Source organism: Monodon monoceros, unplaced genomic scaffold (assembly GCF_005190385.1).
Source record: "Monodon monoceros isolate NGI ecotype Baffin Bay Population unplaced genomic scaffold, NGI_Narwhal_1 Super_Scaffold_18, whole genome shotgun sequence".
In the NCBI taxonomy this organism is placed as follows: domain Eukaryota; kingdom Metazoa; phylum Chordata; class Mammalia; order Artiodactyla; family Monodontidae; genus Monodon; species Monodon monoceros.
The window spans coordinates 171,138,328-171,165,718 of NW_021703774.1; the positions used below are offsets into that span (position 1 = coordinate 171,138,328).

Genomic DNA, 27,391 nt, shown 5'->3' on the forward strand with positions numbered 1-27,391 from the left:
TCTCCTATGCCCTCCCTTCCTCCTCCCTGCACTGCCTGAGAGAGCAGCTTGAGTGAACCATGATTCATTGGTGTCCACATGTGAAAGGTGAGACCCATTTCAGGCCCTGGGTTTGCTCTCCACCCTGTTGTAAGGAATAGAGGGTAAGCTAGAGGACTGTAGACACTGAGGTTTCCACTAGGAGAGAAAAAGAAGGGAAAGACTCATTTAATTATCTCTTAGTGTATGCTAGCTCCAGGGCCAAGCCCTCAAGTGCATTATCTCATTGGAACTTACAAATGTCTAATGAGCTGGGTTTGTATCATTATCTTCCTTTTGCAAAGGCAACCGAGGCTTTTGATTAATGTTCCTCCACCCCTATATCCACTCCATCCCTGGAGCACCAACACCCTGAATTTCCCATCAACTCCTTGAGTCAACTTTTCCCCTTCAACCTTTTTTTTTTTTTTCACTTTGAGGCAATTTTATATATATATATATATTTAACATCTTTATTGGGGTATAATTGCTTTACAATAGTGTGTTAGTTTCTGCTTTATAGCAAAATGAATCTGTTATACATATACATATGTTCCCATATGTCTTCCCTCTTGCGTCTCCCTCCCTCCCACCCTCTCTATCCCACCCCTCCAGGCGGTCACAAAGCACCGAGCCGATATTCCTGTGCCATGCGGCTGCTTCCCACTAGCTATCTACCTTACGTTTGTTAGTGTATATATGTCCATGCCTCTCTCTCGCCCTGTCACAGCTCACCCTTCCCCCTCCCCATATCCTCAAGTCCGTTCACCAGTAGGTCTGTGTCTTTATTCCTGTTTTACCCCTAGCTTCTTCATGACATTTTCTTTTTCTTAAATTCCATATATATGTGTTAGCATACGGTATTTGTCTTTCTCTTTCTGACTTACTTCACTCTGTATGACAGACTCTAGGTCTATCCACCTCATTACAAATAGCTCAATTTCGTTTCTTTTTATGGCTGAGTAACATTCCATTGTATATATGTGCCACATCTTCTTTATCCATTCATCCGATGATGGGCACTACAAATAGAACTACCATATGACCCAGCGATCCCACTACTGGGCATATACCCTGAGAAAACCAAAATTCAAAAAGAGTCATGTACCAAAAGGTTCATTGCAGCTCTATTTACAATAGCCCAGAGATGGAAACAACCTAAGTCCCCTTCAATCTTGTACCCCTGCTGGGTCACCTTTCCTTTTCACATTCACGCTGAGCAGATGCCTGAAACCATAGGTCTGTGTTCTCTTCACAATGCACCTATTTCCTAGGTTTCAGTTTCCAGTGCCCAGAAGAAAGCTTTTCGTAGAGGCAACCAACTAGGGAGGGACAAAACAGCAGTATATAATGGTCTTCTCATGACAGAATATCTCATTGCCCCAGCGAGGACAGGGGCTAGAGCTGATCCAGATGGTCCTGGGCCTTCCTAAATTCCTCATAATCTCAATCAGTTCAGCCTGAAGCTGGGCAAGTCGCCCCAGGTGTAGAATTCTCTGAGAGCTGTAACTCTCCCTTGGGGCAGGATACAGCTCTAGAATTAAACTGGGCAGTCCATCAGTATGACGCAGCAGCTTCTCCATGACGGCCATGGAGAGGAGGTTCCCACAAATGCTGAAGGTCTTGAGCTGGGAGCAGTGGCTCAGGGCAGGCAGGATGGCCTCAAGTTGACAGTCCATGATTCCACACAGATTTAAGTCCAGTTCCTGGAGCGTGGCGGCAACTTTCTCCAGCAGAACTTCGAGGAGCTCAGGACTGAAGTCAGTCAGTGTGACACCACTCAGATCCAGGCCCTTTAGCTGACTGATGTTCAGGCACTGGGACAGATGTTTCAAGTCTGATTCTGTAATCAGACAGTGAGTTATTGTGAGGTTCTCCAAGGGAGTCTTCAGGCACCTGGGAAAGAAACTTAGGAATTAGGTCTTGGAAACTGGGATGGAATGTGACCTCAAAGTGGGAGATAAGTGATTTACCCAAGGCCAAGGTCATTTTGACCATCTGATAACAATCAATACCCAGAAGGCCCAATCTCATTTTAGCCTGACCCCTGTCATCTTCTTTGTCTGGCTGAGATAAGTACACAGAATCTTGAAAGCTCTCTCCTCATCTGTCAAGCAGGGTACAACATACTGCACTTCCTTTTGCGGATGAACGAAAGTAGTGGAATTCACTAGAACATGCTCAGAGGAGAGCCTAGCACAGAGTCTCAATCAAGAGTGGGCATCACTGAATTTTCATATTTAGAGTTGAAACAAACAAAAACTACTCTCAAATCAGGGTGCTTTTAGCTCACTACTTGAGCCCCAGCTGCCCATATCTCTGGGCCAGATGAGGCTGGAGGGAGACATGCACAGAGAACCAACCTGGACAAGATCCCACATCATCAACTGGGGTTTCCAGTCTGCAGGGGCTCAGGTACATCCCTGCACCATCTGCAAACCACCTACCACTTTTTATTTTGCTTTCGGCTCCCCATTCCTTACCACCAGAATCATGCATTTCTCGTATATTAATTACCTAATCTGGAGCACAAGCAACATTTTACAGATGGGGAATTTGAGACAGGCTCACTGTGGTCACAAAACGGTTGAGCGCAGAGTTCCTCTAGAAATACTCAGGTCTGAGGTTCTTTCCCCTCTTCAGTGCCCTCTTACCTGTTTTTTTTTTAAGTCACCTGAACAAAGACATCTCTTCCTGAGAAAGAAATCACAAACACTGATACATCTGAACCCTCCAATCTATAGCTTCCTAACATTGTGTCCCTTTCCAGAGCCTCTATCGCACTTTGTCCCTCTACCTTGATTTGTGTGGTTATGTGATGCCACACTTCAAGGTAGAGCAACAAAGGAAACAGTGCATGTGACGTTCTAGTTTTGTGTTCTCTGTTACTCGGTCAGTGGTGCACACTCACCTGAGCATCTGGTCCAGGCGACCTTGGAGGAAGGAGGGAGATTCCATACGGAGATCCCGGAGGTGGTGCAGCCTGAGGAACTGAGAGGTAATTTGGACAACGTGCTGCTGTTCCTGCCTCTCAAGTGCAGAGACGTGGATGTGGGAGAGAAGGAGTCTCTGCACTTTATTCATCTGGCCCAGGAGAGGAGCAAACACGGCCAGGGTGGACAGATGCCAGGTGCAATTCACTTGCACCTCCTGGATACAGTCCAGTTGCACCATACTCAGGACTTTCATAATATTTTCCGTGGACATTGTAACAATTTTCAGCTTCTTACAGCACAGGTGTATGGAAACTTTTCTCTTCTCCACCCACTGCATGAGGTAGATAAAGAATTCATCCATGGTCCCTTCATTGAGGCAAAGTTCTATAAACACCTCCAAGGGAGCCAAGGGCTGCTCTGTCCTTGACCTGTCCTCAGCCACTGGTGCCATTGATGAGCTTGAGGACACACGGACATTGGATCCAGACCACATGCTCCAGAAGTCCTGGCCAGTATTCCTTAAATCCAGCACCCGCAGTTTGCACCTCCTGTGGGGGAAACAGCAGATTGGCAGGGATGGTTTAAGATCCACACTGAATGAAACCACAGTCTCAGAATTTAGGCAACACTCACTTCCCACGTGTGCTTTTACTTCACGTTCCTGACGTCACCTGCTGCCTTGTCCTCTTCTTCCCTCTCTGCCTTTCTTTCCTCCATCTCCTTTCCCACTTCCATTCTTTCTGGTTTTCTACTTCTAGTACCTTTAATCATCACTAACAGGCTGTGGGGGCGTGTTCTTTCAGGCTCCCCTGCATCTCAGGCACTCCTACACTTCCAGAAGGCATTTCCCGAAGTGAGCTCAGCAATGGCCAAGGCCTCTGAGCTTCTTCCTTGGCATCGTCAGAAGCCTCTGGTCCATCCCTTGGCTATCTACTCTTATGACACGAGCTGTCTCTTCAACAATGTCTAGGACCCTACCAGCCTACCTGGCAGACTCACCTGGGGCAATCCTTCTGGGCAAGCAGGACATCAAGCCCATCCAACACTGCTTGTAAGGTCCCCACATGAGGCATCTCCATCAGGCCTCCCAGAGGTAGGCGGACAAAGGGCCAGGCTTGCACCATGGCCTTCAGGGTCTCACTGTGTCTCCCATGGAAGGCCTCCATGAACAGTGATGGGAAGAATTCTGTTGGTAGATCCTCCAGAGGAGCAAAGGCCAAGGCCTCATCCCTCAGCAGGCTCATTCCCACCAGGTCCAGGAGTCTGGGTGGATTCCAGATACTCATTCTGATCTTTTCCAAAAGGAAACCTGTGGACAAGACATCCTTTTCATGACAAGCATGAGCAAGCCTCCATTGTCTCCCCACCCTTCAGAGGGACTTAGCGCAGTGGTAGAAGTGCCTCAATTTTCCCCAATTCTACTCTAGGTTCAGCGGGCACAAAGCCATAACTCTTTCCCTACTAGCAGCAGAACAAGTATCTCACAAGTACTGAGGAAAAGGAAAGGCAACCACTAGTCCATCCATTTCCACCCACTGCTTTGCTTAATTCATGTCCCAGTGGTAAGTGTGTACCATGAGCCTTAACAATGTCCCTTATCTTCCTTGGGGGAAAACTTTCAGAGCATCACTTAGGGCACCAAAACTATGGGAATAGGAGCATCATGTGGTCCAGAACAGCCGCCATCCTCAATTCCCACCGTTAACTTGACTGAGGAAGATGAAGGAGATACCCCTAACATGAATGCTATTTGCACAAAGTAAATATTTTAAACGCCAAGAAATAAAATTCCAAAGAGATACTTTTCATTAAAAAGAATATCTGTTTGGTTAAGACATTTAAAAATAATATAAACCAGGCTTCCCTGGTGGCGCAGTGGTTGAGAGTCCACCTGCCGATGCAGGGGACACGGGTTCGTGCCCCGGTCCGGGAGGATCCCACATGCCACGGAGCGGCTGGGCCCGTGAGCCATGGCCGCTGAGCCTGCGCGTCCGGAGCCTGTGCTCCTCAACGGGAGAGGCCACAACAGTGAGAGGCCCATGTACCACCAAAAAAAAAAAAAAGAAAAAAGAATATCCGTTTGGTTAAGACATTTAAAAATAATATAAACCAAAACACAAATCAAAGTATTTGGGATTAAGGCAAAATTACACTTAGAGGTAAAACCAAAATCTTAAACCAGTTTATCTGAAAAGAAATAAGAAACCTTCCATACCAAGCTACATGCCACCATTCAAGACACAGAGATCATGGGTAAGATGAGGGTGTCCTTTGCTGAGGTATGTAGCTGACCAGCTCTGATGATATGGACCTCAGACTCCTTGGAAAATCCAGGAGGTGACTGGATTCTGCATCTCTTCTTTGGTACATGAAGATTTTATATACCTTTCTAATCACAACTTCCTTCTTTTCAACTACTAACTTCCAATCAGAAAGCATACCTGATTAGATTCCAGACTGTCCATCAGGTTAATCCTGATCGGATCTTTGTCTATCTCAGGAGGAATGGATTGAGTCAGATATTCATTCAGGAAAGAGAAAGAACGAAGGAGGGGTATTGGAGTCAAAGGCACGTTCCTTGATTCACTCCACAAATATTCATTGGCTTTGACCAATACCAATAGTTATACCTGTGGGTATGAGACAGGGAAGGGGCTATTGATTTGTGATATTGGATAGGAAAAACAAAAATTTAAAGCATCAGTGTTGGGGGATCTTTGGCCACATCACAATTATCAAAATGTCCCAGAATAAAAACAGCTTCATGAGGACAGTGGTGTTGTTCCCAACGGAAACACAATAAATCCATCCCTGTATCAAGTGTCACTTAGGTGTTATGTCAGAAACATGGGAGATCATGAGTTTATTCGGGCAGCAAGGGAAGTTCTTTGGGGGATGTGGTTGGTTTTCCAGCCTTATGTCAAGGCTTCTCTGAAGGAGGTCAGGTCAAAATCACAGTGAGAAGGGTGGGGCTGGGCAGCATGGAGCTGGGCATTCATAAAGGGACCATGTGAATGAGCCAAACAGTGGAAAACATAGTTGTTGTTGTTATTTTCTCCTGAGAAGGGAGAAGATTTAAAGGCTATTCTCTGGGTGGAGTTTAGAAATTAAAAGGGAGTGGCTAAGAGGAGGCAGTGTCATCTCTGACGGTGTTTCCTCCCAGAAAGATGGTGTCAGCACAGCAAACAGGCATGAAAAGGTTAATCTGAGAATGTGAGAAGAGGGAGAGGCTGGGAACCCTGGGAAGTCAGGCATTTCCAAGACTGAGACCCACTGAGGGTGGGCACTGTGGGCTGTTTGGGAACTTGGAACCAGGGGGAGACATGAACGTGGTCAGTCACAAATAACCCTGTCATCCAGGGGCAGCTGCTAAAAAGAGATGTTTTCCTTTAGGTTTTTTCCCTACAGAGGATAATTCCCAGATGGCAAATAGCCCCACCCATTTTCCAGGGGTCTTGGAAGCTGAACTATAGTCCCATTGTCCCCTTTCCAAGTATATTTTGATAATTACTGTTTTCTAAAACTTAGCTCAGCACAGATTCTGATCAAGGTAATAGCAATGGGCACAGAAATAAAATTCTGTTTTTCTCTTCATATTAAGCACTGTTCACAAATACCAACACCTCTTCCAAACAAAATTCAGAAGCTGTATTTGGTGTTTAAGGATCTGCCACGTTCAGGTATGAGTTCCACCCCAGCTACACCACACAGAGATTCTTTTGAAGTTTCAGGACACAAAGAAAGCTGGACCTTCTCTCCACCCCCAGAATTTTCCATGCCTCCATGCCATTCAATACAGTGCCCAAACAGTTCTTGTATACCACTGGCTGCCAAGGCAAGGATTATTTGAGATTGTTCTCCATCTTGGTATCTTTCCTGAAGATTCTTTTCACCATATTTCTACCATGGGTATAAATGGCTTTTACATAAAATGGGGCTAAACCAAATTGTACTCAGTAGACTTTTAACTCCCAGGCCACCAAGCACCTTTATTAATGAGTTGCAGTATAGTGAGATTTGCAACAACAGTAATCATAACCATCTCTGTTTATTGAACACAAACTGGGTGAGCACTGGTGCTGACACTTTTTATCCACTAGTTCAGATATTAACCTTCACAGAGAATCTAGAGGTCACTGCTATTTCTCTGCATTTTTAACCTGGTGGATTGGGGTTTTACTCAGTAGAGGAATCTGTCCACTGCCATGCAGTGAATAACTGGTAGATTCCCTTTGTTGATGGGATCAGAAGGAACCAAGGAACCCTGAGTTGTCAAACAACCTAAATTTTGGAGAGGACTGACTGAGAGACTTCACTCGAATGTTAGTGGAAATGGGGAAAGTGCAGTGTCTCAGGTGGGGATGTTTCTATGGGTTTGCAGCTTCCATGAGATCCAAAAAGACCACTGTTTTATTTTATTTATTTATTTTTGAGGTACGCGGGGCTCTCACTGTTGTGGCCTCTCCTGTTGCGGAGCACAGGCTCTGGACGCGCAGGCGCTGAGCGGCCATGGCTCACGGGCCCAGCCGCTCCGCGGCATGTGGAATCTTCCCGGACCTGGGCACGAACCCACGTCCCCTGCATCGGCAGGCGGACTCTCAACCACTGCGCCACCAGGGAAGCCCAAGGCCATTGTTTTAAAGTGGCAGGTTGTAACTAATTCTCTGAAGAAAACTCCAGGGATGAAATGGAAAGGTCCAAAGTGGGCAGACTCGAAGTTGAGCCTCTCTGGGTTATTTGGGAATTTGCAGGATACTGGGAAGGAGCTTTCTTGCCTGAGCAGTAATCAACTGTGGGAGCTGTGTCAGAGAAAACCAGAGACAGACACAGGTTTATACGGTAAAGGCGAATTTCATTCAGGATTATTGCAACAGAGGAAAAGATACACCAGTATGGAACTGGTCTCCATTCACAATACAATGAAGACATTTGGGGATTCACAACCAACAAGCAGGGGGTTCTGTGGCTGGAGAATTACTATGAGGAGACTTCAGTTCTGGGGGAAATCTGGCTAAACCAGTGTAACAGGATTCCTACCGAAGGCTGTCCAGGGTGATCAGACACCAAGAGTGGGGAGTCAGGAATTTGGATCAGATATTATTGGAATATCAGGTATCAAAAGTGTGGATTCTTCTAAAACTGACTAATCAGGGTTCTTCCTAAAGCTGGATTTTACAAGGATGTGCACAGATGGGCCTAGCAGAAGGTCAGGAGACTGACTTAGAGTTTTCAAGTGTACATGCCAGTTGAGGGGATCGTGTTGGAGCCATGGGTGCATTGTGCAAATCCTGATGTAGTGAAGAGCTTGGCCAACTTGAGAACAGGAAGAAAGCCACTGAGGCTGGGCAAAGAGGTGCAGGCAGTTCAGGAAGGATCCATCGGAAGATTTTCATGATCTTATTAATTCTTTCCCTACTGGTGAAGAAAGTTAGGGGAAGATTGTTTTATTCTTATATTGTTATTTATTCTGGTACACACCATCCAAGCACACCTGGTATGGTCTGAGTGGTGAGGGTTAGCACAGGGTGATACAGCCACACTCTCTCTTTTCCTTCTCAGTTGGTTCTTTTAAGTTTATACAGCTAAATCAACCCTAAGTGCAAATATTTGTTTTTCTCTTTTCCATTGTAAAAGCCTTGACTCTTTTCTTTTTTCAGTTTTCTTTTGGCATATTTTCCTAGAAGATTTTTTCCAGTTTTATTGAGATATGATTGACCTCTTTTTCAGTGTACAACATAATGATTTGATATATGTATACACTGTGAAATTATCACCACAATAAATTTAGTTATCATCCATCACGTCACGTAGTTAAAATTTTTTCCTGTGGTAAGAACTTTAAAGATCTACTCTCCTAGCATTTTTTTTCAAGTACACAATACAGAATTGTTAACTTTTGTCACTGTGCTATACATTACATCCCTATGACACATTTATTTTATAACTAGAAGTTTGTACCTTTTGACCGCCTTTATTCATTTCCCCATAAATCTTTCTTTGACTTGTTTCACTTAACATAATGCCCTAATGATCTGTCCATATTGTTGAAGATGGCAGGATTTTCTTCTTTTTATGGTTTTAATCCTGAATAATATTCATATATATATATATGAATATATATGTATTATATATATATTCACATTTTCTTCATCATTCATTGATGGACCCTTAGGTTGTTTCCCTTTCTTGACTATTGTAAATAATGCTGCAGAGAGCTTAGGGCTGCAGATATCTTTTTGAGAAAGTGATTTCATTATCTTCATATATATACCCAGAACTGAAATTGCTGGATCTTACGGTACCTCCATACTGTTTTCCACATTGTCTGCACATTCTTACATTCCCAGCACAGTGGCTACACAAGGGCTCCTTTTTCTTCACACCCTCACTGTCACTCGTTATCTCTTGTCTTCTTGATAACAGCCATTCTAAAAGGTGTGAGGTGATATCTCCTTGTGGTTGTGATTTGCGTTTCCCTGATTAGCGATGCTGAGCATCTTTTCAAGTACCTGTTGGCCATCTGCATGTCTTCTTGGCCAGAGTGAAGTCAGCAATGGACAGTCCCCTGCAAATAGGTAGAGTGTAGAGAAATACAGGATACAGGTCAACCAGAAGTGTGTTTTTTCTGTAGGATACGGCAAACCAGGTGGAGAACTTAGGGTCTGGGGTGGGGGGTAGTTCCCCTGGAGGCCTCTCAACAGTGGGGCTCAAGAGACTCAGTTCCATCCCCTGGCTTCAAGCCAGCCCGGGAGTACCTGAACGTCTCATCTGTTCTGCCCTTTCATTATTGTGCTTTACCCTTGGAACACACACTGCCTCCTGGAATGCCACCAAAAAAGCAAATCAACAAAAGTTGCAAGTGTCTTGGGAAGTAAACGCTGTCCCCTGAACTAATGAATAGAAGCACAAGACCTCATCTCTATAACTGGAATTTCCTCCCAAGCATCCCTGGTTCTCACTGTGCACGCTCACTGAGGCTGCCTCAGAACTCTTCCCATCCCTGTTCTCAGGACACAGTTCTTCAGATCTTGCAAAATCAGGCACATGGGGAGGGTTGCAAGGTTGTCCTCAGGGCTGTCTCAAATCCCCAAACTCCCATCCCCCATTCCTGTTACCATCACTGACCCTCTGTGTAATATGCTGATAAGGAAGGAGGTCACTCAGTCCAAGACACAGAAAGTTCCTTGATAACTGACCCGGACACAGTCCAGTGTCCTCTCCTGCACAGACATGGGTGCTGGCCTGATGGGAGGTCCTGGAGAAGAGCTATAGGCCCATCCTGAGGCCAACAGCATTCTTGTTCCAGCTCCATTTCCGTAACCCAGAGAGTAGGGCCATCCCAGAGGGGACTCAGTTAGACTTTCCTCTCTGTCTGACGCTCTTGGTCTTCTCCTAAGCTTTTGCTCTTCCAAGTCTTTTCCCAAATCTACTATCCTGTCCTCTCTCACCTTTCTTCCTCCAGGCCTCACCCCTTGTCCAGCAGTCTAGATGATCTTGCATCTCCAGCCACCAGGGGACACTGCGGGCCCAGAATTGGCTGCAGTGCAGGGTTCCAGGAGGGAGGCGAGAGAGATTGCATGACCTTGAACTAGGGGGCAGCCAGGGAGTGGAGGCTGGGGTGATGGGGGGAGACTGCCCAGGCGGGGGCTTGTTAGGGGACCCTGGAATTTTGTAAGTAGGGTTGTGACATAACCTGATGGGTGTTTCCCAGCCCCCCTGGTTACTGTTGGTTAGTGTTCTGGGGGAGTTAGCAAGGAAGCAGGGATGCCAGAAAGAGACCCTTGGTGGCTCCTGGCGGCAGATCCTGGCTTGCACTTTAGATACCTTGGGGACAACTTCAGGGATACTTGGAGGCAGAATCAACAGCACTTCGCTCTTAGAGTGAAGGTGGGGCATGAGGGTAAAACAGGGATTGAGGGACCTCCTAGAGCCTTGTGGTGACTTCTTAAAATTGGGAGGAATGAGAAAGGAGCAGGTATGAAAAAAAGGTAAAGAGTCTGCTGGGCCATGTTATTCTTCAGACGATTACATCATTTTATGAAAAAAGATGAAGTACAGAGTAACACCTGAAATATATATATATATATATATATATATATATATATACATACATATATAATCATATATATTCTTATTCAAGAGCTATTTGCAAATGCCTCCCATGGACTTTATATTTATACATGGTGTTGCAGTACTGTGGGGTGCAAAGGGGATATAGGCCCTGCAGTTTCAAAGCCAGGCTCCTGACTAAGGTCAATCTCTGGCCCAGAAAAACAAAGTCATGTGGTTTCTTTTCTGTTGTCTTCAGCGTCACTGTGGGTCAGGTCAGAATGCTATGCAGGACATTTTTTTCTCCATATTAGAGGCTGCAGGGTGGCACTCCAGAAGTCAAATGTATCCTACAGACATGTTTTGGGACAATGTTTTAACAAATAAGATTTGTGGCCAGAGGTTAAAAATCAAGTTTTGTATCATAATTTACTCCCCAATATCCCTTGAAGAAAAAAATCTTAAAAGAAAAATGTAGCATCACTGAACCCACATCCCCAAGGGGTATCACTGGGCATGAACTGCGAGGCAGCTTACCAGATGTGGGGAGCCATGCCCTCCAGGTCTCCATGGTCCCTGCCTGCAATCCTTCACTCACCCCCTGCCTGGCCCTGGGTTCTGTGGGGTTTGTGTCTCATGTAGGAAGATGCCCAGGCAATTTGCCCTGAGACTGGGAGAGAAGGAAACTCTTCACCCACTCCTGCGGTGGACAAAGGGTGGGAAGACCCCAAAGTGGGATTTGGGGACCTGGGCTACAGAAACTGCATGTATCTAAGTTGTTCCTACTCCAGTGACTATGGGAACCTTAGTTCAAGAAAAAAAAAAAAGAAATCTAGCACAAAATCCAGATTCAGGAGTATATCTGGAAACTCCAGTGAACTGGGGACCTCAGAGACGGTTTCTTTTCAGACAAAGAACCGGAGGCCCAGAGCATGAAATGTGCCAGCAAGAAATGTCTCACCAGAACCGGGACCTCGGAGTGAGCCCCACAGGGTTTGCAGGTCAACATGGCTATGCCTTCAAATTCATGGATGAATTTTCTGAGCATTGGCGCACCCGAGTTCACCAACAGCCCCCCAGATGTTTGCCAAGAAGAAACAGAAAATCGCTGGGGGCAGGGGGCAATCAGGTGTTGACTTATTTTCACATCTGCTCCCATGAGTTAGCGCCAATCAGACAGACCCTGATCCTGAAGCCATAGCCACCTGCAAATTGGTGTCAAATTGGCCACCAGGGGGCTTGTGCCAGCCAATGGGCTGAACTCTAGGGGTTGACCCAGGCTTGGCTCCTAAGGTGCTGGGTTCCACAGTCAAGCCAGCACATCTTGGCAGAGGGACCAGCTGGCAGGTTACTGGACGCTACTGCAGAGCCGGGCCATTCCCTGGGGCCTGGCTACTTATGCCTGTGGTCTTTGAATGTCAAGAAACAGCTGCTGCCATTTTTGGAGGATTTATTCGGCAACAAGTTCTGGGCTCAGTGTTTGTATCTGAGTTAGAGATCATCATGGTACCCATTCAATAGGGGAAGACATAGATTCAGAGAAGGACAGAAACTTCTTCAAGGACATACACCAGTAAGTGTTAAAACTGGAATTCTGGGGCTTCCCTGGTGGCGCAGTGGTTGAGAGTCCGCCTGCCGATGTAGGGGATGCGGGTTCGTGCCCCGGTCCGGGAAGATCCCATATGCCGTGGAGTCGCTGGGCCCAGTGAGCCATGGCCGCTGAGCCTGCACGCCCGGAGCCTGTGCTCCGCAACGGGAGAGGCCACAACAGTGAGAGGCCCGCGTACCGCAAAAAAACAAAAAACAAAAAACTGGAATTCTGTCCCGTCTGTTTGTCAGTGCTCTTGAATATTGCACCCTGCTGCCCAGATCCTGGCAATGCACTGCTCACTTTAACATTTGTAATAAAATTTTCAGTCATTTGACTCCTACCTTGCTGGAAGACCTGAGAGAGAATCTGGTCCAGATATTTACTACCTTGTTTTAACCGCAGAATCCATTATTTCAAAGAAATTGCACAGATTAAAAAAATAAAAGTAGAGCAGTTCAGCCCATGGATACAAGAACTGGAGGATGAGATGAAGTCATGTGAGGACTTTCTTTTCTTCCTTCTTGCTATTTTTTTTTTAATGGAAGATAGTGGAGAGCCTGCCATAAATTGATGAAATTGATCTAAGATAGGATAAAATGAATAATTTAGAGAGATGGAGAAAACATTGAGAAACCAAAGAGAAGCTTTCCTGAGCATAAGGATTTTTGTAGTATATGGTTGGTAAATAACAACAAGAACAAAAATGGAACAAACTAAATTTACGCAAACAGGCAAAGGGTTAAACTGTGGACCATTCATTTTTATGGAATACAATATGCAAGTTCATACGAATAAGGACAGATTTTTAAGACCTACCCTTAAGTGAAAAAAGCAAGATGATCAAAATCACACTAAGACTTCTTCTCTATGAGGGAAGACAAACCAGATATTTCTACATGCATGTATAAATGTATAGAAAGTCAGAGAGAAGTCTGGAAAATACACTAAACTTTGCCCTCTGGAAAGGGGACTGAGGAGGAAGTTCAGTGGAGATGCCTGCTCTATCTGTACTATTGGAATGTTGTACATTGAGAATGTGTCCTGTATTGCTTTGGGCAAAACCAAAAAAGGTATGGGTCTTCCCTGGTGGCTCAGTGGTTGAGAGTCTGCCTGCCAGTGCAGGGGACATGGGTTCGAGCCCTGGTCTGGGAAGATCCCACATGCCGTGGAGCAACTAGGCCTGTGAGCCACAACTACTGAGCCTGCGCGTCTGGAGCCCGTGCTCCGCAACAAGAGAGGCCGCGATAGTGAGAGGCCCGCGCACCGTGATGAAGAGTGGACCCCGCTTGCCGCAACTAGAGAAAGCCCTCGCACAGAAACGAAGACCCAACACAGCCAAAAATAAATAAATAAATAAATAAATTTTTTAAAAGTATGGAAAACAAAACTTTTCTTTCATGTCCATTTACATGTACAAATATATAGACTACAATTGCTATTTCTTCCATATCAACTTATCTACGTTATTGGTAGCCAGAAAATGTTGATTTTGCACAAATCTGCATTTCAGTGAAAAGTATCATTTGGCTATAAACTGATGTTAAAGATTTCCACACACCATGCAGTTCAGGCTTTGTGTTCAGCTGTACTACCACAGTGTGAGAGACACAGTACCTGCCCTTTATGGGACAATCTCTAACAGGTGAGATTGTCAAGGTAAATCATTGTAATACACACCCTAATCATACAATCCAGCAATCTCACTCCCTGGTAGCTACCCAAATGAGTTTAAACCTTATGTCCACAACAAATGTGCACACAGATGCTTATAACAGCTTTATTCATAATTGCCAAAACTTGGAAGAAACTAAGGTGTCCTTCAGTAGGTAAATGAATAAATAAATTGCACTATTCAGACAATGGTATGTTATCAAACCATGAAAATACTTGGAGGAAACTTAAATTTGTATTAATAATTCAAAGAAGCCTATCTGAAAAGGCTACATATTGTATGATTCCAACTATGTGACATTGTGGAAAAGACCAATCTCTGGGGACAGCAAAAGAGATCAGTGGTTGCCAGGGAATGGGGGAGAGGGAGGGATGAAAAAGAGCAAATAGGACTTTTATGGCAGTGAAACTCCTCTCTATGATATAATAATGATGGATATATGTCATTATATGATAGCCAAAACCCATAGAAACTACACTGCCAAGAGTGAACCTTAATGTAAACTATGGACTTTGGGTGATAATGATGTGTCAATGTAGGTTCATCAATGTAACAAATGTACCAACCTGGTGAAGGAAGTTTATAGTCCTGAAGGCTGTACACGTGGTGGGGTAGGAGTTAAATGGGAGCTCTTTGTACTTTCTGCTCATTTTCAAGATGAACCTAAAACTGCCCCAAGAAATAAAGTCTACTGTAAAAAAATATAACTGTAAACTTTCCAGCCCTAAAATTTTATTATTCTAAATTTTTTTAAAGAAGAAACCATTCTTGTTCATTAATGTTTAAAATCAGTTTTAAAGTCTCATTTGTTTAGAGGCTCCAAATCAAGTTAAACTTTTCCTAAAAGTAAACATTCATTCTTTAAAAGTATTAAATTTACATTATAATTTTTTTCTTAACATTTTTATTGGAGTATAATTTCTTTACAATGGTGTGTTAGTTTCTGCTGTATAACAAAGTGAATCAGCTATATGTATACATATATCCTCATATCTCCTCCCTCTTGCGTCTCCCTCCCTCCCTCCCTATCCCACCCCTCTAGGTGGTCACAAAGCACCGAGCTGATCTCCCTGTGCTATGCGGCTGCTTCCCACTAGCTATCTATTTTACATTTGGTAGTGTATATATGTCCATGCCACTCTCTCACTTTGTACCAGCTTACCCTTCCCCCTCCCCGTGTCCTCAAGTCCATTCTCTAGTACGTCTGGGTCTTTATTCCTGTCTTGCCCCTAGGCTCTTCATGACTTTTTTTTTTTTTTTTAGATTCCATGTATATGTGTTAGCATACAGTATTTGTTTTTCTCTTTCTGACTTACTTCACTCTGTATGACAGACTCTAGATCCAACCACCTCACTACAGATAACTCAGTTTCATTTCTTTTTATGGCTGAGTAATGTTCCATTGTATATATGTGCCACATCTTCTTTATTTTTTTTAACATCTTTATTGGAGTATAATTGCTTTACAATGGTGTGTTAGTTTCTGCTTTACAACAAAGTGAATCAGTTATACATATACATGTGTTCCCATATCTCTTCCCTCTTGCATCTCCCTCCCTCCCACCCTCCCTATCCCACCCCTCTAGGTGGTCACAAAACACCTAGCTGATCTCCCTGTGCCATGTGGTTGCTTCCCACTACCTATCCACCCTACGTTTGATAAAGTATATATGTCCATGCCAATCTCTCACTTTGTTACAGCTTACCCTTCCCCCTCCCCATATCCTCAAGTCCATGCTCTAGTAGGTCTGTGTCTTTATTCCCGTCCTACCCCTAGACTCTTCATGACATTTATTTTTCTTAGATTCCATATATATGTGTTAGCATACTTTATTTGTTTTCCTCCTTCTGACTTACTTCACTCTGTATGACAGACTCCAGGTCCATCCACCTCACTACAAATAACTCAATTTCGTTTCTTTATACGGCTGAGTAATATTCCATTGTATATATGTGCCAAATCTTCTTTATCCATTCACCTGTCAATGGACACTTAGGTTGCTTCCATGTCCTGGCTATTGTAAATAGAGCTGCAATGAACATTTTGGTACATGACTCTTTTCGAATTATGGTTTGCTCAAGATATATGCCCAGTAGTGAGATTGCTGGGTCATATGGTAGTTCTGTTTTTAGTTTTTTAAGGAACCTCCATAATGTTCTCCATAGTGGCTGTATCAGTTTACATTCCCACCAACAGTGCAAGAGGGTTCCCTTTTATCCACACCCTCTCCAGCATTTATCGTTTCTAGATTTTTTGATGATGGCCATTCTGACCAGTGTAATATGATATCGCATTGACATTTTGATTTGCATTTCTCTAATGATTAATGATGTTGAGCATTCTTTCATGTGTTTGTTGGCAATCTGTATATCTTCTTTGGAGAAATGCCTGTTTATGTCTTCTGCCTATTTTTGGATTGGGTTATTCGGTTTTTTGATATTGAGCTGCATGAGCTGCTTGTAAATTTTGGAGATTAATCCTTTGTCAGTTGCTTCATTTGCAAATACTTTCTCCCATTCTGAAGGTTGCCTTTTCGTCTTGTTTATTGTTTCCTTTGCTGTGTAAAAGCTTTTAAGTTTCATTAGGTCCCATTTGTTTATTTTTGTTTTTATTTCCATTTCCCTAGGAGCTGTGTCAAAAAGAATCTTGCTGTGATTTATGTCATAGAGTGTTCTGCTATGTTTTCTCTGAATTTGATAGTGTCTGGCCTTACATTTAGGTCTTTAATCCATTTTGAGTTTATTATTGTGTAGGGAGTGTTCTAATTTCATTCTTTTACATGTAGCTGTCCAGTTTGCCCAGCACCACGTATTGAAGAGGTTGTCTTTTCTCCATTGTATATTCTTGCCTCCTTTATCAAGACACATATTAATCAAAGTATCAAAAATTAAATACAAAGAAAAAATATTAAAAGCAACAAGGGAAAAACAACAAATAACATACAAGGGAATCCCCATAAGGTTAACAGCTGATATTTTCAGCAGAAACTCTGCAAGCCAGAAGGGAGTGGCAGGACATATTTAAAGTGATGAAAGGGAAAAATCTACAACCAAGATTACTCTACCCAGCAAGGATCTCATTCAGATCTCACAGAGAAATTAAAACCTTTACAGACAAGCAAAACCTAAGAGGATTCAGCACAACCAAACCAGCTTTACAACAAATGCTAAAGGAACTTCTCTAGGCAGGAAACACCAGAGAAGGGAAAGACCTACAATAACGAACCCAAAACAATTAAGAAATGGTCATAGGAACATACATATCAATAATTACCTTAAATGTAAATGGATTAAATGCTCCAACCAAAAGACTAGACTGGCTGAATGGATATAAAAACAAGACCCGTATATATGCTCTCTACAAGAGACCCACTTCAGACCTAAGGACACATACAGACTGAAAGTGAAGGGATGGAAAAAGATATTCCATGCAAATGGAAACCAAAAGAAAGCTGGAGTAGCAATTCTCATATCAGACAAAATAGACTTTAAAACAAAGGCTATTAGAAGAGACAAAGAAGGACACTACATAATGATCAAGGGATCAATCCAAGAAGAAGATATAACAATTGTAAATATTTATGCATCCAACATAGGAGCACCTCAATACATAAGGCTAATACAGCCATAAAAGGGGAAATTGACAGTAACACAATCATAGTAGGGGACTTTAACACCCCACTTTCTCCAATGGGCAGATCATCCAAAATGAAAATAATAAGGAAACACAAGCTTTAAATGATACATTAAACAAGATGGACTTAATTGATGTTTATAGGACATTCCATCCAAAAACAACAGAATACACTTTCTTCTCAAGTGCTCATGGAACATTCTCCAGGATAGATCATATCTTGGGTCACAAATCAAGCCTTGGTAAATTTAAGAAAATTGAAATCATATCAAGTACCTTTTCCGACCACAATGCTATGGGACTAAATATCAATTACAGGGGAAAAAAACTGTATAGAATACAAACACATGGAGGCTAAACAATACACTACTAAATAACCAAGAGATCACTGAAGAAATGAAAGAGGAAACAAAAAAATACCTAGAGACAAATGACAATGAAAACGATGACAACTCAAAACCTATGGGATGCAGCAAAAGCAGTTCTAAGAGGGAATTTTAGAGCAACACAATCCTACTTTAAGAAACAAGAAACATCTGAAATAAACAACCTAACCTTACACCTAAAGCAATTAGAGAAAGAAGAACAAAAATAAAACACCAAAGTTAGCAGAAGAAAAGAAACCATAAAGATCAGATCAGAAATAAATGAAAAAGAAATGAAGGAAACAATAGCAAAGATAAATAAAACTAAAAGCTGGTTCTTTGAGAAGATAAACAGATTGATAAACCATTAGCCAGACTCACCAAGAAATAAAGGGAGAAGACTCACATCAACAGATTTAGAAATGAAAAAGGAGAAGTAACAACTGACACTGCAAAAATACAAAGGATCATGAGAGATTACTACAAGCAACTCTATGCCAATAAAATGGACAACCTGGAAGAAATGGACAAATTCTTAGAAATGCACAACCTTCTGAGACTGAACCAGGAAGAAGTAGAAAATATGAACAGACCAATCACAAACACTGAAATTGAGACTGTGATTAAAAATCTTCCAACAAACAAAAGCCCAGGACCAGATGGCTTCACAGGCGAATTCTATCAAACGTTTAGAGAAGAGCTAACACCTATCCTTCTCCTACTCTTCCAAAATATAGCAGAGGGAGGAACACTCCCAAACTCATTCTACGATCCACCATCATCCTGATACCAAAACCAAAGATGTCACAAAGAAAGAAAACTACAGGCCAATATCACTGATGAACATAGATGCAAAAGTCCTCAACAAAATACTAACAAACACAATCCAACAGCACATTAAAAGGATCATACACTATGATCAAGTGGGGTTTATCCCAGGAATGCAAGGATTCTTCACTATATCCATGTGATACAGCATATTAACAAATTGAAGGAGAAAACCCATATGACCATCTCAATAGATGCAGAGAAAGCTTTCGACAAAATTCAACACCCATTTATAATAAAAACCCTCCAGATAGTAGGCATAGAGGGAACTTACCTCAACATAATAAAGGCCATATATGACAAACCCACAGCCAACATCGTCCTCAATGGTGAAAAACTGAAATCATTTCCACTAAGATCAGGAACAAGACAAGGTTGCCCACTCTCACCACTCTTATTCGACATAGTTTTGGAAGTTTTAGCCACAACACTCAGAGAAGAAAAAGAAATAAAAGGATTCCAAATCGGAAAAGAAGAAGTAAAGCTGTCACTGTTTGCAGGATACTATACATAGAGAATCCTAAAGATGCTACCAGAAAACCACTAGAGCTAATCAATGAATTTGGTAAAGTAACAAGATACAAAATTAATGCACAGAAATCTCTTGCATTCCTATACACTAATGATGAAAAATCTGAAAGTGAAATTAAGAAAACACTCTCACTTACCACTGCAACAAAAAGAATAAAATACCTAGGAATAAACCTACCTAAGGAGACAAAAGACCTGTATGAAGAAAATTATAAGACACTGTTGAAAGAAATTAAAGATGATACAAATAGATGGAGAGATACACCATGTTCTTAGATTGGAAGAATCAACATTGTGAAAATGACTCTACTACCCAAAGCAATCTACAGACTTAATGCAATCCCTTTCAAATTACCACTGGCATTTTTCACAGAACTAGAATTAAAAAATTCACAATTTGTATGGAAACACAAAAGACCCCAAACAGACAAAGCAATCTTGAGAAAGCAAAACAGAGCTAGAGGAATCAGGCTCCCTGGCTCCAGACTATACTACAAAGCTACAGTAATCAAGATAGTATGGTACTGTCACAAAAACAGAAATATATATCAATGGAACAGGATAGAAAGCCCAGAGATAAACCCACGCACATATGGCCACCGTATCTTTGATAAAGGATACTTTATAATTTTTAAGGAACATTTATATCTTTATTATTTATAGAAATCACAGTGCAATTATTTACTCAACTAGCATTTACATAATATAAGATTGATAGGGACAGAGTAAAGGGACAAAGTAGGTAATTAAATAGTTAATCCCACTAGGGGATTAAGTAAAAAAAATATATGGGAACCCCTGTAAGTTAATGATCACTTAAGAAAACAGGTTTGCTTGACCACAAAACCAAGCAGGCATGCTTAGCAACAAAACCATGCAACAGAAACATGAGACATGCCCCCAAACAATAAAAAAATGGTGGCATGTGACCCACATCCTTCCCAATGAGCTCAGAATGTTAATGGCCCCTAGGACATGCTCTCTACCCACATGAAAAACAATAATTTATGGAAAGGTGGCATTTCAAAGTGAAAGACCCTCATTGTACTGAGACCTAAAATAATTTTTCCATAGTGCCATGACAGTCCAGGCTTGACCATGTAGGGACAAGAAAACTCCCCTGTCCAACTTGGAGGAGGAGCTGATGATGGAAGCATGACATCTACTTAAGAATGAAGAAGAAGGTGGTCTTTTCTTCCTCCCCACTTTTCCTTTGATTATTAAACTGTAGCCCACTAAGTTCTCCAGGGCAGCACCCTGTTGCCCACCCACTTGTATGCCTCACAAGCATCCTATTTTAATAAATCACTTCTTATCTATCACTTTGCCTCTCACTGAATTCTTTCTGCATGGAGGACATAAAGGACCCGAGCTCTTCAGAGCCCCCCAAAATGCCACATAGCAGTTTCAAGATTTTTTTTAATACTGAATTATATAGTTCTGCTTGCAAAACTAATTTATATCCTCTGGTCTGGTCTACCAGTAGGTGCCTAAAAGTTCTGAGGCTCAGAATGTCTACCTAATAATCACTAGAGATGAATCCAATCTCTTCTCTGTCCCCCTCTCTCCACTGGCTGCTAAAGCACCCTGGGTGAATCAGGATTCTTTGGTGCCACAGGTATAAGCTGAGTCCCACTTCACACCCTGGATTCTGCTCTCCTTGAGGTTGTCAGGAATAGAGGGTAAACTAGAGGATGAAGATAGTGGGTGTGTCCACCAGGTGGAAAAAACAAGGCAAAGACCCTATTGCTGAGCTCTTACTGCATGTCAGGTCCTGTGCCAGGCCACCAACTAACATTGTCTCTTTGATTCGTGCTGAAATCCTGTAACTTGAGTGTGCGCCATTATCTTCATGTTACAGGGAAAATGAGGCCCTTGCCTAAAGTCCTCCCACCCTTATATCCTATTCCTCCCCCGAGCCAATAACACCAGTCTTTGATTTTGTAACGAGGAGTCTTCATATGGGTGCCTTTTGCTTAGGGCGACTGTGGTGGTTAATTTTGAGTCACTTTGTTGAAGGAATGCCCAGATATCTGGTAAAACAATAATTCTGGGTGTGTCTGGGAGGGTGTTTCTGGAAGAGATTAGCATTTTAATCCATAGACTGAGGGAAGAGATCTGCCTTCACCAGTGTAGGTGGGCATAATCCTATCCTTTGGGGGCCTGAATGGAACAAGAAATCCAATTCTCACCTTCTCTCTCTTCTTGCCCATGAACATTGAAGCTTGTGGCTCTAGAGACTTCATACTCTGAACTTACAACAGGGGTCCTCTGGTTCTCAGGCCTTCAGCCTCAGACTTGGAATAACACTGTCAGTTCCACCATTTTTCAGCCTTAAACTTTGGTCTGAGTTATACCATCAGCTTTGCTGGTTGTCTAGCTTACAGACAGCAGACTGTGGAACTTCTCAGCCTCTGGAACCACGTAAGCCCATTCCCATAATAACGCCCCTCTAATACATAACTATATATACAGCTGACACTGGAAACATGGGTTTGAACTGCTTGGGCCCACTTACCTAAAGGTATTTTTCAATAGTAAATATAGCACTAAACCATCTGAAGTTGGTTGAATCCAAGGACATGAAACTGATGATGGAGACAGCGGACTATGAGTTGTATGAGGTACATAACAGGTATTTGATATATATCCCGATATGCTGATGTCAAAACGTTCTATGCCAGTTTTCCATAACAGGGAGAGTCAGGAGGTATTAAGGGAATATAGTCAATCTCTAATTGACATGCACTAGCCCCCCCAAATGGTATAATTTTTTTTTTTAGAAGATGTTGGGGGTAGGAGTTTATTAATTAATTTATTTATTTTTGCTGTGTTGGGTCTTCGTTTCTGTGCGAGGGCTTTCTCTAGTTGTGGCAAGCGGGGGCCACTCTTCATCGCGGTGTGTGGGCCTCTCACTATCGTGGCCTCTCTTGCTGCAGAGCACAGGCTCCAGACGCACAGGCTCAGTAGTTGTGGCTCACGGGCCTAGTTGCTCCGCGGCATGTGGGATCCTCCCAGACCAGGGCTCGAACCCGTGTCCCCTGCATTAGCAGGCAGATTCTCAACCACTGCGCCACCAGGGAAGCCCAAATGGTATAATTTTTAACACACTATAAAAATACTAAAAACATGTTACATGCCTACATGGTTTTAAAATTTTGCTAAAAGGAATTTGGATGTCTATACTGACCACAACTAGATTAATTCACGAAGGACCACTACGCACCCATGACAGGCATGGGTTGGTGAGGACCAGAGGCTCAGCTTAGCTGTATAGATACACCTTCCAGAACCATGGGCATTGCCTTGTGTAGTGAAGCTTTTTCCCAGCACATACAAAGACCAGAAACTCAGACTAAAGAACCCACCAGGAGAACTGTGAGGACTGCTCATGTCCAGGATCATGGCCTGAGCCAGCAGTGAGGACCCTGCCAAGAACTCTTCATGCTATTGGCTCATTGGCCACTGAGTATGTTCCCCTCGTTGTGTGTATTAACCCACTGAACAGCCACAGAAATAAGCAATGCGGTAAGAGATGCCCCAGATAGAATAAAGAATTTGCGGGAAGGGTAAGGTTTCAGATTATAGACAACTCAGTGCCTTTTTTTTTTTTTTAACCAGTAACTGAAGATGACTGAGGTATAAACTGCAAAAACAGAATAATACATCATGGGGGGCAACAGTCGGTTTACACTGGGGTCTCTTTATTTCTGACCATTTATTTACAGCCATCCACCCAGGGATAACTCCAACATGTGTATCTCAAGCCTGAACTTCCTTCCAGAAATTTAGATCAATATTTCAGACTCTATAAACACATATTCCTGAATGTCCCATCAACTACCTGAGTCAAGATTTCCCCCTGCAATCCTGCACCCTCGCTGGATCACCTTTCCTTTCCCCATTCACATTGATCAGATGTTGGAAACCATGGGTCAGTTTTCCCTTCAGGATGCACCTTTGCCTAGATTTCAGAGTCCAGGTGCTCAGAAGAAAGTTTTTGATAGAGAACTAGGCAGAATACCAACTAGGCAGGGTATTGTAGCTGTATACAACAGGCTCGGGATGATAGAATGTGTTTTCTCCACAGTAAGGACAGGGGCTGGAGCTAATCCAGATGGTCCTGGGACGTCCTAAGTCTCTAAGAATCTTCAACAGCCCAGCCTGAAGCTGGAGAAGTCTCTCTGGGTGGAAATCTCCCTGAGGGCTGTAACTCTCCCGAGGGGCAGGATACAGCTCTTGACTTAAACTGAGCAGCCCGGAGGTGTGTCGCAGCAGCTTCTCCATGATGGCCATGGAGAGGAGGTTCCCACACATGCTGAAGGTCCTGAGCTGGGAACAGTGGCTCAGGGCAGGCAGGATGGCCTCAAGTTGGGGGTCCATGATCCCACACAGATCTAAGTCCAGTTCCTGGAGTGTGGCTGTAACCTTCTCCAGCAGAACCTGGAGGAGCTCAGGACTAAAGTAGGTCAGAGTGACGCCACTCAGATCCAGGCCTTTTAGCTGACTGATGTTCGGGCACTGGGACAGATGTGTCACGTCTGATTCTGTAAACAGGCAGTTGGTTATTGAGAGGTTGTCCAAGGGGGTCTTCAGGCAGCTGGAGAGAAACCAATGAATTAGGTCTTGAAAACTGGAGTGGCAGGTGAACTCCAGGTGAGAGAAAAGCTCAAGGTCAAGGTTGTTCTGACCATCAGATAAAGGTCAATACCCAGAATACCCAATCTTATTTTAGCCTGAGTCCTTTCATCTTCCTTGTGTGACTGGGTCAAGTTCACAGAATCCCTGAAAGCTCTCTTTCCTCATCTGTCAAGCAGAATAAAATTTACTCTACTTCCTTATGAGGATGAATGAAGATTATGGCATGGACTAAAACATGCTCAGAGGAGAGTCTTACACGGAGTTTCAACCAAGTGGCATCACTGAATTTTAATATTGGGAGACACGAAAAAAAATGCTTTCAACTCAGGTTCCTTCAGTCCATGCTCGGGCCCCTAGCACCTATATCTCAGGCCAAGTGACAGTCCTGGGTGATAAGCATAGAAAACTAACCTGTACAAGTTCCCAAATCATCAACTGTGATTTTCCAGTCTACAGGGGCTCACTTACACCCCTGCATCACCTGCAAATCACCTACCCCCCCTTTTTTTTTTTTTTTTGCGGAACGCGGGACTCTCACTGTTGTGGCCTCTCGCGTTGCGGAGCACAGGCTCCGGACGCACAGGCTCAGCGGCCATGGCTCACAGGCCCAGCCGCTCCGCGGCATGTGGGATCTTCCTGGAACGGGGCACGAACCCGTGTCCCCTGCATCGGCAGGAAGACTCTCAACCACTGCGCCACCAGGGAAGCCCGCCTACCCCTTTTTATAATCCTTTTGGCTCCAGCTCCTTAACCATCCTCTCCAGAATCATGCATTTCCCATATGTTAATTACCTTATCTGGAGCACAACACAACTTTTGCTGAAATGAATTTGAGACAGGCTCACTGTGGTCACTAAACGGGTGAGCACAGAGCTTCTCTTTAAAAATGTTCAGGTCAGCTTACATATTTTACTAGGTCATCTGATTAAAGACAGATATCTCTTCTTAAGGCAGAAATCACAAAATCTCCATTGATAGATCTGAATGGTCTAATCTGTACCATGGTGTCCTTTTCCAGAGCCTCTCTGCCAGTTTAGCCCTCTACCTTGATTTGTGTGGTTATGTTATACCACACTTCAAGATAGAGCAGCTGGGGCTTCCCTGGTGGCGCAGTGGTTGAGAGTCCGCCTGCCGATGCAGGGGACGTGGGTTCGTGCCCCGGTCCGGGAATATCCCACATGCCGCAGAGCGGCTGGACCCGTGAGCCATGGCCGCTGAGCCTGCACGTCCAGAGCCTGTGCTGCGCAACGCGAGAGGCCACAACAGTGAGAGGCCCGCATACCGCAAAAAAAAGAAAAATAATATAGCAGCAAAGGAGACAATGCATTCACATTCTATTGTGTTTATTGTTATTCAGCCAGTGTGGCCAGACTTACCTGAGCATTTGGTCCAGGCAGCCTTCAAGGAAGGAGGGAGATTCCATATGGAGATCCCGGAGGTGGTGCAGCCTGAGGAACTGAGAGGTAATTTGGACAACATGCTGCTGTTCCAGCTCCTCAAAGGCAGACACAAGAATGGGGGAGAGAAGGAGTCTCTGCACGTTACTCATCTGGCCCAGGAGAGGAGCAAACACGGCCAGGGTGGACAGATGCCAGGTGCAATTCACTTGCACCTCCTGGATACAGTCCAGCTGCACCCTGCTCAGGACTTCCTTGATGTTTTCTGTGGGCATTGTAATGATCCTCAGCTTCTTACAGCACAGGTGTATGGAACCTTTTCTCTGCTCCACCCACCGGATAAGGTAGATGAGGAATTCATCCAGGTTACTTTCCTTGAGGTGAAGTTCTACAAACACCTCCAACAGAGCTAACGGCTGCTTTGTTCTTGAACTGTCCTCAGCCACTGGTGCCATCATTGAGCTTGAGTGCACATGGTAATTGGATCCAGACCACATCCTCCAGAAATACCGTCCAGTATTCCTTAAATCCAGAACCTGCAGCTTGCACCTCCTGTGGGGAAACAGAAGACTGGTAGCGATGGTTTAAGAGCCACACATAATGAAACCACAGTCTCAGCATTTAGGCAGCACTCATTTCCCACCTGAGCTTTTACTTCTCATCCCTGACATCACCTGCTGCCTTGCCCTCTTCTTCCCTCTCCGCCTCACCTTCCTCCATCTTGTTTCCCCTTCCATCCTTCCTGGTTCTCCACTTCTAGTACCTTAAGCATCACTAGAAAGATGTGGGGACGTGTTCCTTCAGGTGCCCTTTCATCTTAGGCACTCCTACATTTCTGGAAGTCAGCGATGGCCAAGGCCTCTGAGCCTCTTCACCTGGCATCAGAAGCCTCTGGGCCATCCGCTCTTGTGACACCAGCTGCCTCTCAAGGATGTCTAGGGCTCTACCAGGATGCCTGGATCAGACTCACCTGGGGCGACCCTGCTGGGCAATTAGGACATCAACACCATCCAACACTGCTCGTAAGGTCCCCTGGTGAGGCGTCTGCATCAGACCCCCCAGAGGCAGGCGGACAAAGGGCCAGGCTTGCACCATGGCCTTCAGGGCCTCACTGTGTCTCCCATAGAAGGCCAAAATGAACAGTGGTGGGAAGAGCTCGGTGGGCAGATACTCCAAAATGGAGATGACCGAGGTCTCATCCCTCAGCAGATCTATTGCTGCTAGGTCCAGGAGTCTGAGTGGGTTCCAGACACTCATGCTGACTCTGCTCCAAAAGGAATCCTGTGAATATTTGCAGGGAATAAGTCATCCTTCTCAAGCCAAACATGAGCAGACCTTCATGTGTCTCCTTACCCTTCAGAGGAACCAATTCAGGGCCAAGGTCACTGCTCCAGCGGCAGTGGAAGAGCCTCTGTTTATCCAAATTCCACCCTGGGCTCTGTTGACACGAAGTCATAGCTCTGCCCCTTCTGGAACCATAAGAAGAGTCTCACAAGTACCATGGAGATGGAAATATCAACCACTAGCCTATCCATTTCCATCCATTTCTTTGCTTAATTATGTCTTGCTGGGAGGTGGGAATCATGAGCCTGAAAGCTGACCCCAATCTTTTTTGGGGGCAAACTCTCACCATCACTTAATGTCCTAAGACTATGGGAATAGGAGAGCTATGTGGACCAACACAGCCTCCATCTTCAGTTCCCACAGTTAACCTGGCTGGGAAAGATTA

The 27,391-nt window shown here is 43.9% G+C and overlaps 2 protein-coding genes across 2 annotated transcripts; both read right to left on the reverse strand.

The window, feature by feature from the left end:
- Positions 1–1,340: 1,340 nt before the first annotated feature.
- LOC114898044 (PRAME family member 27-like) lies at positions 1,341–4,240 on the reverse strand. The gene is made up of 3 exons (XM_029227051.1): positions 3,954–4,240; positions 2,930–3,502; positions 1,341–1,914 (listed from the first exon to the last, which is right to left on the reverse strand). Exons 1-3 carry the CDS (start codon positions 4,238–4,240, stop codon positions 1,341–1,343), a joined length of 1,434 nt encoding a protein of 477 aa, XP_029082884.1.
- A 19,395-nt stretch (positions 4,241–23,635) lies between these two features.
- On the reverse strand, positions 23,636–26,919 carry LOC114898045 (PRAME family member 8-like). Its single transcript, XM_029227052.1, has 3 exons — positions 26,633–26,919; positions 25,642–26,214; positions 23,636–24,224 (listed from the first exon to the last, which is right to left on the reverse strand). Exons 1-3 carry the CDS (start codon positions 26,917–26,919, stop codon positions 23,636–23,638), a joined length of 1,449 nt encoding a protein of 482 aa, XP_029082885.1.
- Positions 26,920–27,391: the final 472 nt, after the last annotated feature.